At 38.7% G+C, this 16,063-nt stretch overlaps 1 protein-coding gene across 1 annotated transcript; it reads right to left on the reverse strand.

Moving 5' to 3' along the window:
- Nucleotides 1-101: 101 nt before the first annotated feature.
- Nucleotides 102-9,746, reverse strand: vstm5 (V-set and transmembrane domain containing 5). The gene is made up of 5 exons (XM_079885021.1): nucleotides 9,448-9,746; nucleotides 5,423-5,749; nucleotides 4,199-4,342; nucleotides 1,390-2,211; nucleotides 102-967 (listed from the first exon to the last, which is right to left on the reverse strand). The coding sequence occupies exons 1-4, from the start codon at nucleotides 9,518-9,520 to the stop codon at nucleotides 2,180-2,182; spliced, it is 576 nt and encodes a 191-aa protein (XP_079741147.1). The 5' UTR covers nucleotides 9,521-9,746; the 3' UTR covers nucleotides 102-967; nucleotides 1,390-2,179.
- Nucleotides 9,747-16,063: the final 6,317 nt, after the last annotated feature.

The raw sequence follows: 16,063 nt of genomic DNA on the forward strand, positions 1-16,063 counted from the left end.
AGTTGACAAGACATTTTTCTAAGAAAAGGCCAACGATGGCCAAAACGCTTGTTGGAAATAAAACATTTGTACTTAAAGCTATGCATTTTTCTTTAGTTGTTATAACAAGTTTCCTGTTATACACAGAAAATTTAGAGTTAGAAAAGATCAAATTAGACCAATAAAAGATCAATTAATGAGTACATTTTACATTTAATGAGTATAACCAGTGCAGGAAATCATCATTATGCAAAGATGTTTATTTTAAAGCTATAGGATCAAAAAGGTCAGGCCTGGTTTGGCCAAAAATCAGGATTTTTTTTTTTATATTTGCTAGATGTTGCTCAATAGTAGTCATCACATTGGGCCACATTCAAATCTATTTGACATTTGCACACTGAAACTTATAACGGAGTAAATCTGTTAGGATTGGTACATGACACACAGATGGAAATTAGCACTAGCAATATCAAATAACCGTTAAAAACCCATGTCCATTAAAAACAAAACAAAAAATACAGACAAAATACATAGACAAATATTCCTGCAACAGGCATAATACAGCATGTCTGCCTGTTTATATTGCACACACACACACACATATATATATATATATATATATACATGGTTTTCTTTTCACATTAATCTACACTCCAAACACCATAATGACAGCAAAAAAACTGATTTGTGACAACTTTGCAAATTTACTAAAAAGTTAAAAAACGGTGCATTGCATAAGTATTCAAACCCGTAAGCCTCAAGTGGGAAAAGAGGCTCTGAATGCTCTGGACTAGGTTTTCATTAAGGCTAACTCTATATTTTGCTGCGTTGAGCTTTCCTTCCCCAGTCCGTGCCGCTGAAGAACAACAGCATGATGCTGATCCTCCACACGTTACTGTCGGGATGGTATTGTGCAGATGACGAGCAGTGCCTGGTTTCTGAGCTTCATCAGACCTGAGAAGTTTCTTTGAGTTTTCATGTGTCTTCACTGAGGAGTATCCACAGGAGTAAATCACGCACATCTTATTTTCATTACGGGTGCTGGATCACAAGTATAATCCATGTAGTAGTCAGTAACAGATCCGCACACCGAATAAGCTCCCATTCAAAAAATGTTTTATTAGTGACGTTTCGGGCCTCACATGGCCCTTCCTCAGACTAACAGGAAGTGTACAAACAGTTACCCTTTTAAAGTCTGTATCACGTGACCCCACCATCACACAAATTGGATACATCCATCAACATACATTGATATTTACATATTTATACATCGTGTCCAACAAGGATAAAGAATTATATATTTACATATTGATTCCCACTGTTAAATTGTCTAACATATATATATATATATATATATATTTTTTTTTTTAAAACATCCCTCATATTCCAGTGTAAAAACATAGGAAAAACTGAGGAGAAACTTGGGCCTTGCCACTCTGCCATAAAGCCCAGATCAGTGAAGTGTTGCAGTGATGTTTGTCCTTCTGTAAGTTTCTCCCATCTTCATATGTGATCATGGAGCTCCAGCAGAGTGGCCATCAGCCTCTCGGTCACCGCTCTAACCAAGGCAGATTTCTTTCCTTCCCCTGATCTGTCTCTGAGCTCTGAAGTTATTTTGACCTCACTACTTGGTTTTTGCTCTGATATGCATTTTCAGCCGCCGTTAGACCTTTTATTGAGAGGTGTGTGCCTTTCCAAATCATACCCATTCAATTGATTTTACACATGTTAACTCCACTCGAAGTGTAGTAATATCTACAAGCGAAATTGGAAAGCTCCTGAGCTAAATTTCAAGTGTCCCAGAAAAGGGTATGAATACTTATGCAATGTGATTATTTCACATTTAATCATTTAGCAGACGCATTTATCCAAAGCGATTTCAGTGTTTTATTTGTAATAAATTTACAAAGTTGTCTCAAATCTGTTCTTTTGCTTCGTCATTATGGTGTATGGGGTGTAGATTGATGTGAAACTTTTAAAGTAGTTTAACATGAGGCAGAAATTAATGAAGTGGTGTGAATACATTCGCAATATATATTTGCACAGTTTTCTATTTCTGGACCAGATCTGCCACGCCGACTGAACGATCATCTGGGACTTCAGAGGGAAACTCTGGTTGGGAAAGTTCTTCGCTCAGCTCGTCCTCTTCATCTCCAACACTTTAATGAGCGGCTCAGACACGGTTGGCTGTGTGTTTTCTTCACAGTGGCTGTAGTTCGGTCTCCGTGTGCTCTGTGTGCACAATACAATACTGAGGTTCAGCTCAGTTGCATTTAATATTACATCCTACAGAAAATATGTAAACCGCACAAATTGGTTGATAAACATTCATATTCTGCTAAACAGTCCTTCTAATAGAAACAAATTATCTGATCATTTTCTCTTCCGTCCTGTCAGTGAGTGTGTGATATAATCCAATGAAATATAATACATTTATGCACATTGAGACACATTGCTATTGGTACTATTAGTTTAGGGCGTCTTATAAGCATTTGTGTGGCGACACAATCTTTTACAGTGGATCTCAACCTTTTTCACTTCAAGGTCCCACTATTGTCCACGGTAATATATGAAGCCCTCGCCTCACTACCCAATACAACTGTGTAGAGCTGGGCATACATAGAAAAATGTATATTCATCTTGTGATGAGAGCCACTGCTCAGTGATCTCTTCAGACCAGTCAGATCCGCTAATCTTTCATTATCCGTCCAGCAAACACAGAACATTCCCTTCACTGAGTAAATCATTTTCTGCAGAGGGAATGTGGTAAAAGTGAAGCCCTTATGATTATGGCTGCCAATTGTAAATAGAACAGATATCATTGTGTTTGTGCCTCATACGCTCTTTATACACGATATTATAAACAGGTATATGTGGCAAAGGAGTGTCCTCCATACCAATACAGAGATTTAAAAATAATAATAATTTTAAATAGATTACAAACAAAAGACTTTTACATTATACCTACTGTACAGCGTTCACAACCCAATCCAAACACTCAAATGAGTTATTAAGGGCCGAGCACCAAAGCTGGGAAGGCTCCTATAACATTTATTAGCCGCATTATTATTATTCTGCTCTTGAGTCTATGGAAAACAATCTGGCAAAACAGTTATGTGCATATACCACTGTAAATTTGGGGTCTCGTATCAAACCCTCTAGCGCCGCCAACTAGTTTCTCTAACTGAACTAATAACTTTTGAACAGTATTGCATAGAGTCAAATTTCTATTTTGTTTTGCGTCGAATGCGTGCCATTGTTCAGTTTTGAATGAAAAATGTACTGATGAATTCCTTTACCATTCATTGGATCTGCACCAAATTTGGCTCACATTATCGCTAGATGCTGGCTAAAAGATATTAAAAGGTATTGATAGACCATGTGTGCGTCTCTATCCCTGGTCCAGTAGTGAGCGCACTGATCAGGGAGTCGGCCGTTTTAGGAGCCGTCTCAATCGCAAAATCCTTTCAGTGCACTGAAATGTTTGCTCCCTAAAAAGTCCCACAATGCACCATGAAGCATCTATGCTCACGATGTCCCGAAACATAAATAACATGAGCCAACTAAATTCACATAATGCACAGCACCACCTATTTTGCATACAACTATAAAAACAGTAAAATATACATTTTCGGACTGATCTCTTTTTATTGTTTTTAAGGGCATACTGAATCAAATGACACACTTTAAGGCTATATTGGGTGTAGGCCATTTATAAATTTGTCATAAAATGCAAATGTTTGCAAAATGTTCAAAAATGCTTGTATGCTCATAATTAACTTATATTCATTTTGAGATTCCCATGTTTGCCATGTGCCGCCATTTTCAGTTTCATTGCCAAGCTACTTTTTCAAACTTCAGCATTCATCTGATCTTTGTGAAATATAGCTAATTTTAGTTTATCAGATCTTTGATAAATATATAGTGAGAAAGCAGAACTCAGTAAGCGTGCTCATTCTGAAGTGATTGACAGTGTTTTTTTTTTTTGCTGTAAAAACCTTTCATAAAATGGCTAAAGACTAAATTACAATGGAAGAAATCAATGTTTGCATGAGACATACCCTTCTGTGTTTTAGTATCAAACATATCAGGAATGCACACACTGAATAAGACATTTGCACATTTTTTGTGTCTGACTTTCCTTATTTATAAGCCTCTTAAAATAAAAGATTCTGCTACATCATTTTAAAGGTGAATTACAGTAAATGTAGCTTGTTACCTGGTAAGCATCTCCTTTGTATCCAGGCTTTTATGAAGCGGTACAGTTTATTCAAGAGCCACACACACAGCATTAGAAAAGCAGCCAGCGTCGCCAGCACAATGACGAACACAACCAAGAACGGCACGTCCTCGTGCAGCACCTCTGAAACATGCAGCATTTGTTCAATGCAAAAATGGGAAAGTTATATTAAAACGTTGTGCCAGCTGACATATGTGAATTATATGAAAAAACTCTCTAAAACATGTGCAAGCTGATATCCCAGACTGCAGAGACCCAGTGCATTTTCAAACATGATAGACTATATCAGTGACAGTGACATTTAACATACATTCCCAGCCAGTGTTTGGGGTAACAATGCATATTCAAATGACCTTTTGGAAGTAACCATTAATGTGTTTATTATTATTATTATTACGTTTTCACATTGCTTTTCTAATGATTTAATTTATTTACTGGTAAAAAAAATGATTAAACACTGTTCAATTCAACTGGATAATCAGCATCTGATGCCAGACCACTTTACAAAGCACAGCATAAGCTGGTGCAAGTGAAGGACGGGATCATGTCTATGTTCCCACAGCCCTATGTTCCCACAGCCTTATGTTCCCACAGCCCTATGTTCCCACAGCCCTATGTTCCATCATTTCCAAGGTTTTTTTTTTCTTTCCAAAATTAGGCCCTCATTTCCTTTATCATCAATTTGCATCAGATTTTATCCCCATTTCTCCCAATTTGGTAGTCACTTACACCCCTTCCAACACCGCTACTCCAACATAGGGTTGAGTGACGAACCCTTATAGCAAAATTAAACTCACCTCCATGAGTTAGAGCAATTTAGACACAGCACACAATTACCTTTCTAGAATTCTCTAACTCTAACCCTAACCCTAACCCTTCATAGGGGACTAGGGCTTAATTAGTTAACATACCTAAACCTACCCCTCACAGTAGGGAGACTTGTCTGGGATGTAATTGGGCTATCCTGGTACCAGCACAAGCACTAAAACCTACCCTGCATGAAAAATCTTTGAAATTAGAAAAATCTTGAGAGAACATAGGGCTGTGGGAACATATGGTTGTGGGAACATAGGGCCTACATTTTCAAAATTTTCAGTAAAAAAAAAATTCTTAGAAATGTGGGAACATAGGGCCGTGGGAACATAGGGCTGTGGGAACATAGGGATGACACCCTGAAGGACACATATCTTTAAAGCTACTCACCAGTTACACTCAGTACCAGACCCATATCTTTGCTGTTACCAGACATGTCTGTCACAGTGATGATGTAATAGCCGGAGTCTTGGAGACGTAAGCTGGATATGGTTAGAGAACCGTTGGGATGCGTTTGCACTCTTCCCTCGTACATCTGCGTGACATTCGCAGAGCCGCCGAGGACCCAAGCTGCGATCCTCTGCTGTCCGCTTACCGAACTGAACGTCCATCTGACTGTCGGAGTCCCGATACATGCGATGTCCACGGAGAAAAGTGCACTTCCCTGAACTGGTGCCGTGACGCTGTTCCCCGACACCTGGATGGTAATCGCCTGAGCTTCAGAGAGAGGAGACAGAAGAAGAGTGGGTGATTTCTCTTGGGGATGTTAAAATACTTTCTTTTATCCCAGTTTACAGTCCGTTTACATCCACACAAGAAAGCTGGTTATTGCGAGAAAGCCAGACAGATAGTTCGGCCCAGATCAGGCCCACATCCGGTACACGTGGATTCCACACGGCCCAGATGTGGGTCGGATCTGGGCCGACACTATGTTGCTGTCAGGTAATCTGAGATGCGAAAGCAGCAAATGTTCATACACTACAAAAAATGCCTTTCTTACTTAGTATTTAATAATTTCTAAAATTCTTACATCAAGATGCATTTACTAAAGAAGTAAAAGGCCATAAGATAGGCTATTAGGCCTATGTATTGTTTTCTGGGGAAGTGACTTGTTGCTTAAAACAAGTAAAATGATCTCCCAATGGGGTCAGAAAAATTATCTTGTTTCTGTCTGAATTAAGATTATTTTTCTTACCCAAATGCCAGATCATTTTGCTTTTTTTTTTTTTTTAAGCAACAACTCTCTTAATTTTGATTTATTTCCCTAGAAAACAAGACATAATAACTTATGGCCTTTTACTACTTCAGTAAATGCATCTTGATTTAAGAATTTTTAGATATTTGGACTGGAAACAAGACAAAAATACTAAGTAAGAAAAGTATTGTTTTGCAGTGTAGAGTACCAGCTCTGTGACTGTATTGCTCTGTTAGTCTGATGAGACTGCATAAATTGCTTCAAATTTTTTTCTGGCCAGAAAGACATTCATAAAAAAAAAAGTCATTTATTTGATCTTTATTATTTGGCACACATTAGGTCTTCCACTTCAATCTTCCTCCAAGTCCACACATTATTGGCTTAAATGACTTTTAAATGACCGATCTGACTGTTGGGCTTCAGGGTGAACGTCTGCATCGAGGATGTATAAAGCTGTAAAAGGGCACGTGATGAAACCTAAAATGACAAATGTGACCCGCTCTACAGTCCTGCATATGTAACAGATTATCAGACGGTGAGTGTACATGCTGTGTGCCATTTGGGATAGGCCCAATAACTGCAAATATGTTCATAAAACAACATCGATGTCTAAACGAATTCACCCTAAAATTCAAATTCTGTCATTATTTACTAACCCTGAATGCTAAAATATCCTCATAGGACCCAGGAATAGACTTTTGTCTACTGTAGTGGACATTATTTTTTAATGAATTTCTCTGACATCATACATGTCACATGTCACATGACCTGTGTGTCCTGTAAAGAGCACATTCAGGGCTTTTCCGAGACACCAAATGTTTGGAGGTTTCACCATGAAAACAACTTCTCCTTGGTCTTTAAAAATGTCTGACATTTATTTAGTGATCAAATGTAGCACATGTATGGAAATATGATAATATATTGTAATTATAATTTAAATCGGATTACTTTTCAAATTGTATTTCATAAACCAACATCTCAGGGAAACTTTATGGGGATCAAATCAAAAAATGACTTTCTGTTACAGAAAAGGGCATTGATTTCATACATGCCCACTGTAGAGGACATCAGGACTTACATCATGTTTATCAGGCATTTTGTGAGACACAACAAGTGAATATGGAAATAAATTATACATCAATATTCCTATGAAATATTAGATATTATTATTAAAATGTTACCAATTATTACTCCAATTATTACACTTCTTTTTTCATTAAATGTTGCTCCAAGAACACATTATTGTGCACATTAGATATACAGTGTATAGATGCATTGCAATGAATGGGAATATTCATTTATGGCCATTTTACCCACATATTAAAGTAAAATGGTGTATCAATTCATTCCGTTATATCTTTCATAACATAGTTGAGAATCATCTTTATACAAATTTTGGTTAAAAAAAATCCTGAAACCCCAAAATTTATTGGTGATTGAAAAAAAAAATCCCATTTGGTTTTGCCTATACATATAATTTCATGTTTCATTGTTTAAACAACTGAGTCCTGGTGTCCACTACAGAGGACATAGCATAACATAATATGCTACGTCACATTGTTTAGAGCATAAGAAACAAATGGTAAAAAAAAAAAAATAAAAAAAAAATTTTTTTTTTGAAAAATGATATTTTATTAATATTATTAATAAAATATCATTTTTCAAAAATGTTTTTTTTTTTTTTTTTTTTTTTTTTTACCATTTGTTTCTTATGCTCTAAACAATGTGATGATATGGGAAAAAAAACTAAATTCAAAAACCTTTTTTTTCTGGGTCTCAGGAGGTTAAAATATTTTGAATAACATAAGTCCACAGAGTCTTGAGATGCAGGAATTATGAATCACCTCACGTTCATTCATTTCGTCCAAAAGAGATCCGGCCCCCTAGACTGATCCTCGTTTTTCCCAAGTTTTTTTTTTTTTTTCTCCATTTCTGTCACAGATGGAGTTTGGCTTCCTTGCCACCGTCACCTTTGGCTTACTTAGTTGGGGACATTAATATTCAGATATATTATTGATTTGACTACACTGACACGCAATCGGATGAGAACAAAGCATGAACCGACTCGAGCTGAATAACGACACTATTGTCTTCTGCAGAGCTGCTTTACAGCAGAATCTCATATTCAATGAAGTTTGCATCATTCATTCTGGTATTTCCTTTTTTGTTACTGTGAAGCTGTATTGTATAATTCTGTTTTGCATAAAGCAGTGTAGAAATAAAGGTGCCTTGACTTAATATAACACTTGCCAAAAGATCCCCAGACAACAGCATGTCTATAACACAGTGGCTGAGGATGGATTTAGCCTCTCGGTGGGATTCTTGGGCTAAGAACATCAGAGGATGAAAACCTCCAGCCGATGTCCTTTCTCAGAGAGTTAATCATTACAAAACAAGTTGGTGGAGTTCACTACCAACGATAAGATAAAAGTAGATGATAGAAGTGGCAGCTGTAATCTTTCTCTTATCACTGGTAAGATGACCCGCTTTAAAACATTACTGTCCAATCCTAGCTTAGCAAGTGCCATGTTATTTTACTGCTTCTGCACGGTCCAATCCTGCTCCTACACATTTCTAACTGAAACTATGCTCTGAAACAGTGTCTTTCAAGTAAATTAGCCATGAAGTAAAGAATCTGAAGTGACAGGAGAGTGAAGAATGAGGTTGTAAACTGGATTGTCTAGCCTGACTCACTCACTCTTCACAATCCTTCGGTATTCAGCTCGACTGCAGGTTACATACGTGGCAAGTGTTGTTGTTTTTAGCCATGTTCAGCTGAAAAGCAACATCTAGACTTGTGTTATACAGTGTGATATTACATGAAAATGCCAAATATTACATCGCCAGTTTTTTTAGACAGGATTGTTACATGTTATTAAAGCAAATGTGCAGGATCGTAGAGAAATTCTGTGTTTAATGTTAGAAAGTCTTGTTTGCAAAACAAATGCATTGCAAAAATACCTGAACGGTTCAAACAAAAGCAATGTAAGCATACTATTATAATTCTTAACATGCATTCACCTCTTCAGGAATCATAACATATACACATCTGTCCATAAATGTTTATCTAGTTGGGTAAATGAGGACATAATCTATTATTTTCTATATGATATGAGTTATAATGACTACACACTAATTAAACCCTAAAAAACATATACTTTTGTCCCCAATGCATATCTATAACTAATACAAACACATAAGTAGACACACATATACTCACTGTGATGGCAGAGACAGAAGATTAGATACAGTATGTGTGCGTTCTGAGACAGACATCTCCATGCAGGCCTCATTAGACTGACTCCTCCATATATTTAAATACAAGTTACATGTGACTGTCTTTATAGCTATGTCATTACTCTAGACTTTCACCCTATCTTTCTCTGCTATCCTTTCTGTTTGCTGCATTCCTCCTTATGCCAGTCTTTGCGTGTCCATATTTTCTTCTGAGTTGTTTTCTCTTTCCCTTTCTCTTTCAGTATTTGCTCCCTTTTGCTCTTTTTCCTGCCTGTCTGATCTGTTCATTCAGCAAGTCTTATCCACTCGCAGGCGATACTGTTCAGACCGGTTCAACAGCCACTGAAAACACACATGCGCGCACACACACATGCACGCACACACATAGTGAGCTTTTTTTTTTTCATAGTGAGCATATTGTTACTGAAAATGTACCGTATTAGAACAGTAGGATTTGGAGTAGGATTTACTTGAAAAAAGCTAGGCAACTTTTTCCACTCAGAAAATGCTAGTAAATTTACAAAGATTTGCCAAGTAAAAACCTAAACATATTTATCAGTAGCTTTAATTAGAAATCTTTAAGTTAAATTTACTTGGAATATGGAATTAAGTTAAGTTTAACTTGGCTAGTAAAAGGTTGATTAATATTGATTTAGTTGAAAATTCCTTTGCATTACATTTCACTCAAACAATAATATTGAATTATACCAGTCATTTATAGAATGTCACAAAATGGCAAGTTACTAATCCTGACAACAAAAGCAATGATAAAACAGTGAAATACAGCTGGAAACCAGTGAAAAATTAACCTCATTAATTATTCAAGGTCCAGTGCATGATGGGAACCCCAGTATCAGAAAAGTTGAGTAATTTTTACTTAATTTTATTGAGTTGATATTTACGCTTTCATTTCTACTCGCTTGAATTAAGTACTGATATGGAATTTACTTCGTTTTTTTAATTCTTGCCTGAACTAACTTTTTCATGTAAATTACATTGTTTTTTTTTTCAGTAGTATTTACTTCACCAAAAAATCATTTTTTACAGTGTGTATATATATATATATATAAATCCAATGGTGTTTTCTTTGAAAAAACTAAAAAGTACACCTCTACTGCAGGGGTGGCACTACTACTCTAAGAGTAAAAATTGAGCTATTAATATTAATTTAAACTAAATGTGCCAGAAAAAATGCAAGTAAAACAATAAAAAAAAATATTTCATCAAAAAAATCTTCATTTGTGTTCTGAAGATGACCGAAAATAACATGAGGACGAGTAATTAATGACATCATTTTCATTTTTCGGTGAACTGTCCCTTTATAATCAATGGCATCCCTTGTAATTGAAATGGACCGCACAGAATACTATATTGCCAAATTCAGAGAGTCGTGCAATGAACAAACATGGCTTTTGGCTGTTCGACTTGTATGCGTGTTTGGACACCACTGACACAGCCAGCCATGTTAGCGGCTCCATCATAACACTGACCACGAAGATCAGAGAGTTCGAGATTAAAGCGAATGAAAGCATCCTTGATTATCGACACAGTAGAAGCAGCATCTTTAGCTGGGTTGAAATCCTCATGAACAACAACGTCATGTGAAACATGCAGAATAACAAATTAATTTAGTTCCTTCATGGACTGTCAAGTATTAGACTAAACAATCTATCATTCCTAATCTGTGCAGAAATCGCTCTTGTACCCTCTGAGGCCGTCATATTTATAGGAGTTCATTCTGTATCTCTCATGGAAGCAGTATTTATCTCGCCTTTAAAGGCTGTCTGCATCTGAACTGTGCCTGAACGGAAGACCCTGCTCACCAAATACACTGAATGATTCAAGGATTTTTATGAATGCTTCTTTTGCTTGTGCTTGCTCTTTTTGCTTTGCAGACATAATCTGTGTGCTAACAGATATACTTCTAGAGTAGTGAAGGCATTTTAGAGTGGCCTCCTTACGGCTTGAAGATGCCTCATGACCTCTGAATATTTCTGGTCCATGCTTCCAGTCTGAAAACCCTTTAACAGTGAAGGCATCACTGGTACATTTTGAGAATGGTATCAATTTCAGATCCATTGCTACTCTACATGTATAACTAAATGTTTTTCCTTAAAGGGGGGGGGGGGGGACAATGGTGTTTCATGTATTCAGAGTTGTTTACAGTGTTAAAGAGATGGATTCTCATGCTAAACATGGCCAAAGTTTAAAAAAAATATTTTGGACGAATAACGGAGAATTTCTGTGCCGAAAATCTTACTTCCGGGTTGGTACAAGTTTCGGCTGTTTTTTTTCGAACGTGGATCTAATGACGTAGACGAGAGTGGAACTCCTTATATGAGCATTTCTCTCGGAAAAGCGCGCCCGCGCACACGTCGACCAGAGGAGAGCGAGACCGCGCACATCAACAGGAAATCATCGGCAGCGCTGCATAGGATTTGTTCAAGAATGTCTCCAAAGTGTGTATTTGGATGTGAGGGAAAGCTTACCGTGTTCAGCTTCCCAAAGAACCCAGCGTTACAGGAACAGTGGATGCAGTTTGTTTTTCCGGGGCAAAAACGGAGTTGTGCAAGACTGTTTGTTCCCTGCATTTCGACGATGTTTGTTTTATAAACAAAGCCCAGATCGACGGATTTGCAGATCGTCTAATGCTTAAGGATCGAGCAGTCACAATGATAAAGGTTCGCGCTCGCAGGCGGTGAGTAAAACTGCTTCAAATGTCTCTGTGTGTTGTTAGCAATCGGCGCGTCAGCACAGCTTTAGCTTCGCCCACACGGCCCGCCTCCAGCCGCTCGTTTTTTTCCGGAAAGACTCGGTACAGCCTATCTTTCTTTTATAAATATAATAAAACTAAAGACTTTTTGGAGATATGAAGGATGCAATACTACTCTATAGGTACTCAAGTTTAACAGGAGATTGAGTGAAAATGAGCATTTCAATCCCCTTTAAATCCACTCTAACCAGATCCAAATTTTAAACCATGTAGGTTTGAACATCCTTTCTCCCTTCACTTTAGGAACTGCCAGGTCTGATGGTTGGTTTGGCTGAAGATACACTGCCACTGACTGATCTTCTCTTTTCGATTCTGTTCTTTCCCTGCTCTCATTATCAGTGATGGAAATGTCCCTATTGTGTCTCTTCCTAAAAACAAATAAGATGGACACTGTGATCTAACTAACTGAAGACTGACTTGGACTAAGCATTTAGAACAGTTGCATAAGTCCTATTTATATAATTTCAAGCAAAACACATAAATCTGCAGGTTACTGAGGTTCTTCAAAGACATGCAAATATCTTAAATGCTTAAACTGGTCCTACATGCATACTGTCTGTTTCCTGGGAACTCAGATCTTGGGATGCTGGTCTGTCATTTTCCTTTTTTCGATTATCAACTGTCTGTCTCCCCCTAAATACAAATAAATGGACACTGTGATCTAACTGAAGACTGACTTGGACTAAGCATTTAGAACAATTGCATCCCAGCTAACAGATTTTTGTTATGAGAATGTTCTCTAAATATTGAGTGTTGGTTCTGGGAACGTACTTTTTTTTTTTCAGTTTGCTTGACGTTAGAGGAACTTGTTTTAAAAAGGTCCCTCAAACATTCTTTCAACGTAATTTTGATTAACAGTTCAACATTCTAGGAACGTTGATTTGTAACATTCCAAGAACATAAAAATGTCCAGTTTCCTGAATGTTAGTAGAATGCTATTTAAAGGTTAGTATGATGTTCCTGAAACATTCTTTCAATCACTCAAATACCTCCTGTGAACAAGCACTGAAAGAAAGAGAAATAAGAAGACAAACTACAACTTTCTTCAGCCACAGCCTTAGATGAAATCAACTGAAGATAAAAGACATTAAATCTCTCAAGATCTCAGCAGAGGAGGATTAAACAACTCCACAGACAGTATTACCAGCTTCACTTATTACTAACCAGATTGACTTTATTTCTGTCAGACATCTACAGCAGTTCTTATTGAGAATTAACAGAGGTTTAGATGTTGATATTTGGTTGAAAATATTTAGTTTGCTTTAGTTGTGCAGTGTTTGCTTTAGTTGGGCTCTTGACCTCTTGTTAAGTAGCTTCTTTTGCAGCAATTGCAGGTGTTTTCAGAAAACATTTCTGCATAAAGCAGATCAACATGTCTGTTTTAATGGTCAAATGACTACATTAAGTTCTGCATGACTTCCAAGTTGTAAAATCTGGCGAAGGTGGATGGCGAGGACCAACCGGCTGCCGTACAGATGCCACCAATAGACACGCCACTGGACCACGCCCAGGAAGAGGCCATGCCTCTGGTGGAATGTGCTTTGACGCTGATGGGGCACTGAAAGCCTATCGAAGCATAAGCCTGGTGCGGCCACCAAAGCATACGAAGAGCTGCTTTGACTGCCTAATCTGGGCCCGGACAGGGCAGAGTAAGTGTAATTGTTGCTCGTCTTCTGAAGCGGAAAGAGCAGATGGCAAAATAACTTGTGCTCTAAACGGAGTAGAGAGCACTTTAGGTACGTAGCCGTGCCTTGGCTAACAGGAGTGTGGTCTTAAACAAAAGTAGCCGTAGCGGGTCGAAGGGGGGCCCTTTGAGGGCCCTAAGGACCGTTGATAGATCCCAAGAGGGTATGGTAAGAGGATGAGGCAGGTTGAGCCTCCTTGCCCCTTTCAAGAAGCGAACTTTGCAAGTTGCTTTACCCAGCGACTGGCCGGCTACAGGAGCATGGTATGCTGCTATGGCCGCCACAAAGACTTTGAGCATGGAGGGAGTCGACCCTCGTCCATTAGCTCCTGTAGGAAGAAAAGCAGATTTTTCCAGATTGTCCTGTTCACTTGGGAAAGGAGGTCTTTGGCCATGGGGCTGCTGCTAGCAGCCGAATCAACTCAGGGAACCAAGGTTGGATCAGCCAGAGAGGGGCCACCAGAAGGACGGCACCAGAAGGACTGCCCTCCCCTATCCGGTTGATGACCTGAGGGAGTAGCGCGACCGGGGAAAGGCCTAAAAGGGGGAGGCTGGGCCATTCATGGGCCAGCGCATCCCTGCCCTTTGTAAAGAATATTGGGCAGTGAGAGTTGCCTTCTGAGGCGAAGAGTTCGACCTCTGCCTTGTCGAAGATACTCCAAATCGTTTGAACCGTCTGGGAATTGAGGGTCCATTCCCCTAGGAACATGTTGTCCCGGGACAGCATGTATGCTCACTAGTTCAGTCTGCCCGGGACGTGCACCACTCTGCGAGTGCAGGTTGTGTTGTGCCCATAATACCAAGTTCACACTGCACGATTTTCAATGTAGTCGGGTCACTGTTCTTTTCACACTGCATTGACTATCTGGGGTAACATTCAGTTGCTGGTGTGTGCACACTGCACGATGGATCGGGGACAGGAGGTTTCACACCACATGACTTTACAAAAGAAAGAATCGCCGACAACTTCTGTCTGGTCTGCAAACTACGTTTCACAACCAAACACACGCGAGAAGTGATAAGGAAATGACACAAGATCACATGTGCGTGAGACTGGAGTTCTCATGCGAGACTGAAATTGTTATTAAAATTGATAGCCTGCAAAAAGCTTGCAATCCAAATTGTCTGCGCGCTGATCTGCGGTGAAAAGGAGTAAAAATAAACAGATTATGCAGGAGGAAATGGCTGGGAAGACAAGGGGAGCAAGGACTGTGTGTTCTGCAAAGACAGTTGGGGGTAAATAAATAATTTTGCAATGTGCTGCTGTTGCTGTGGGTCAAGCACATGTTTGTGCTTTGTTTCTGTTTGATATAATTGTAAATATATCTATTCAAATACTGATATTCTGGTCTATAACTCCTCCCTGAACGTCCCGCTGCCCTGTATCTTGCTCTCTCATTGGCTGTAGGTCACCGCCGATGTAGTTTTCAGTCAGAACACATTCACACAGCAGGATTTTGAAATGCGACAGCTCCAGATATTTAGCATGCCGAATATCTCACGGGCGTCGGCGACTCGTCGGCGATTCTCTCAGATTGCGTCTTTGATAATTCACACTGTGTGATTGTCACTCACGTAAATGAGCACCGATTTGCCAGTGATTTCAGGCATTTGTCAGCGATCTCCCAAAACCTGTCAGCGAGCAAAAATCAGGGCCTAAAGTCCAGGACCCCCCATAAGCATCAAGGGACCCCCCATAAGGCCCAAAAAAAATTACCTTGGGGGGTCCCCTGGTTTTTCATTAAAACTAAAGTAGAAACAATATTTGACATAGCCATATCTATTTTTTACCCAAAAATTGCGCTGCCGCTCCCATAAAAAGCTACTTCAAATTAGATGTGCGTCTGAAAATACGCTCAAGTGCACCACACGCTGTTTTCTGAAGAATTTACAGACTGCGGGCGCGACGTCGCTGTGTGATTGGCTGGCAGAGTGATCCTTCGTCATTATTTTACCTCACAATGACGGTAAGATAATATTTCTTTGTTTTATGATTGTTTGGTACACCTAATTTACTGCTGCTGAAAAAGTGTTTATCTTAGAATCGGACAGTGACTTTTATTATAATCTTGGTCTGTCAATAGTTGTTTTTTTTATCTTATGATGCTAGCTCACTATCGGATTGTTAGTTGTAATTAGCCA

The sequence above is a fragment of the Squalius cephalus genome, assembly GCF_949319135.1.
Source record: "Squalius cephalus genome assembly, chromosome: 11".
Taxonomy (NCBI): domain Eukaryota; kingdom Metazoa; phylum Chordata; class Actinopteri; order Cypriniformes; family Leuciscidae; genus Squalius; species Squalius cephalus.

What these genes read in the sequence shown, in the direction of transcription:
- vstm5 (XM_079885021.1), bottom strand. Translation starts at nt 9,520, where the DNA reads ATGAGGCCTGCATGGAGATGTCTGTCTCAGAACGCACACATACTGTAT. An exon ending in CTTCTGTCTCTGCCATCACA is followed by an intron (nt 5,750 to 9,447) that starts GTGAGTATATGT and finishes CTCTCTCTGAAG; the next exon opens with CTCAGGCGATTACCATCCAG. An exon ending in ACAAAGGAGATGCTTACCAG is followed by an intron (nt 2,212 to 4,198) that starts GTAACAAGCTAC and finishes TTGTGCACACAG; the next exon opens with AGCACACGGAGACCGAACTA.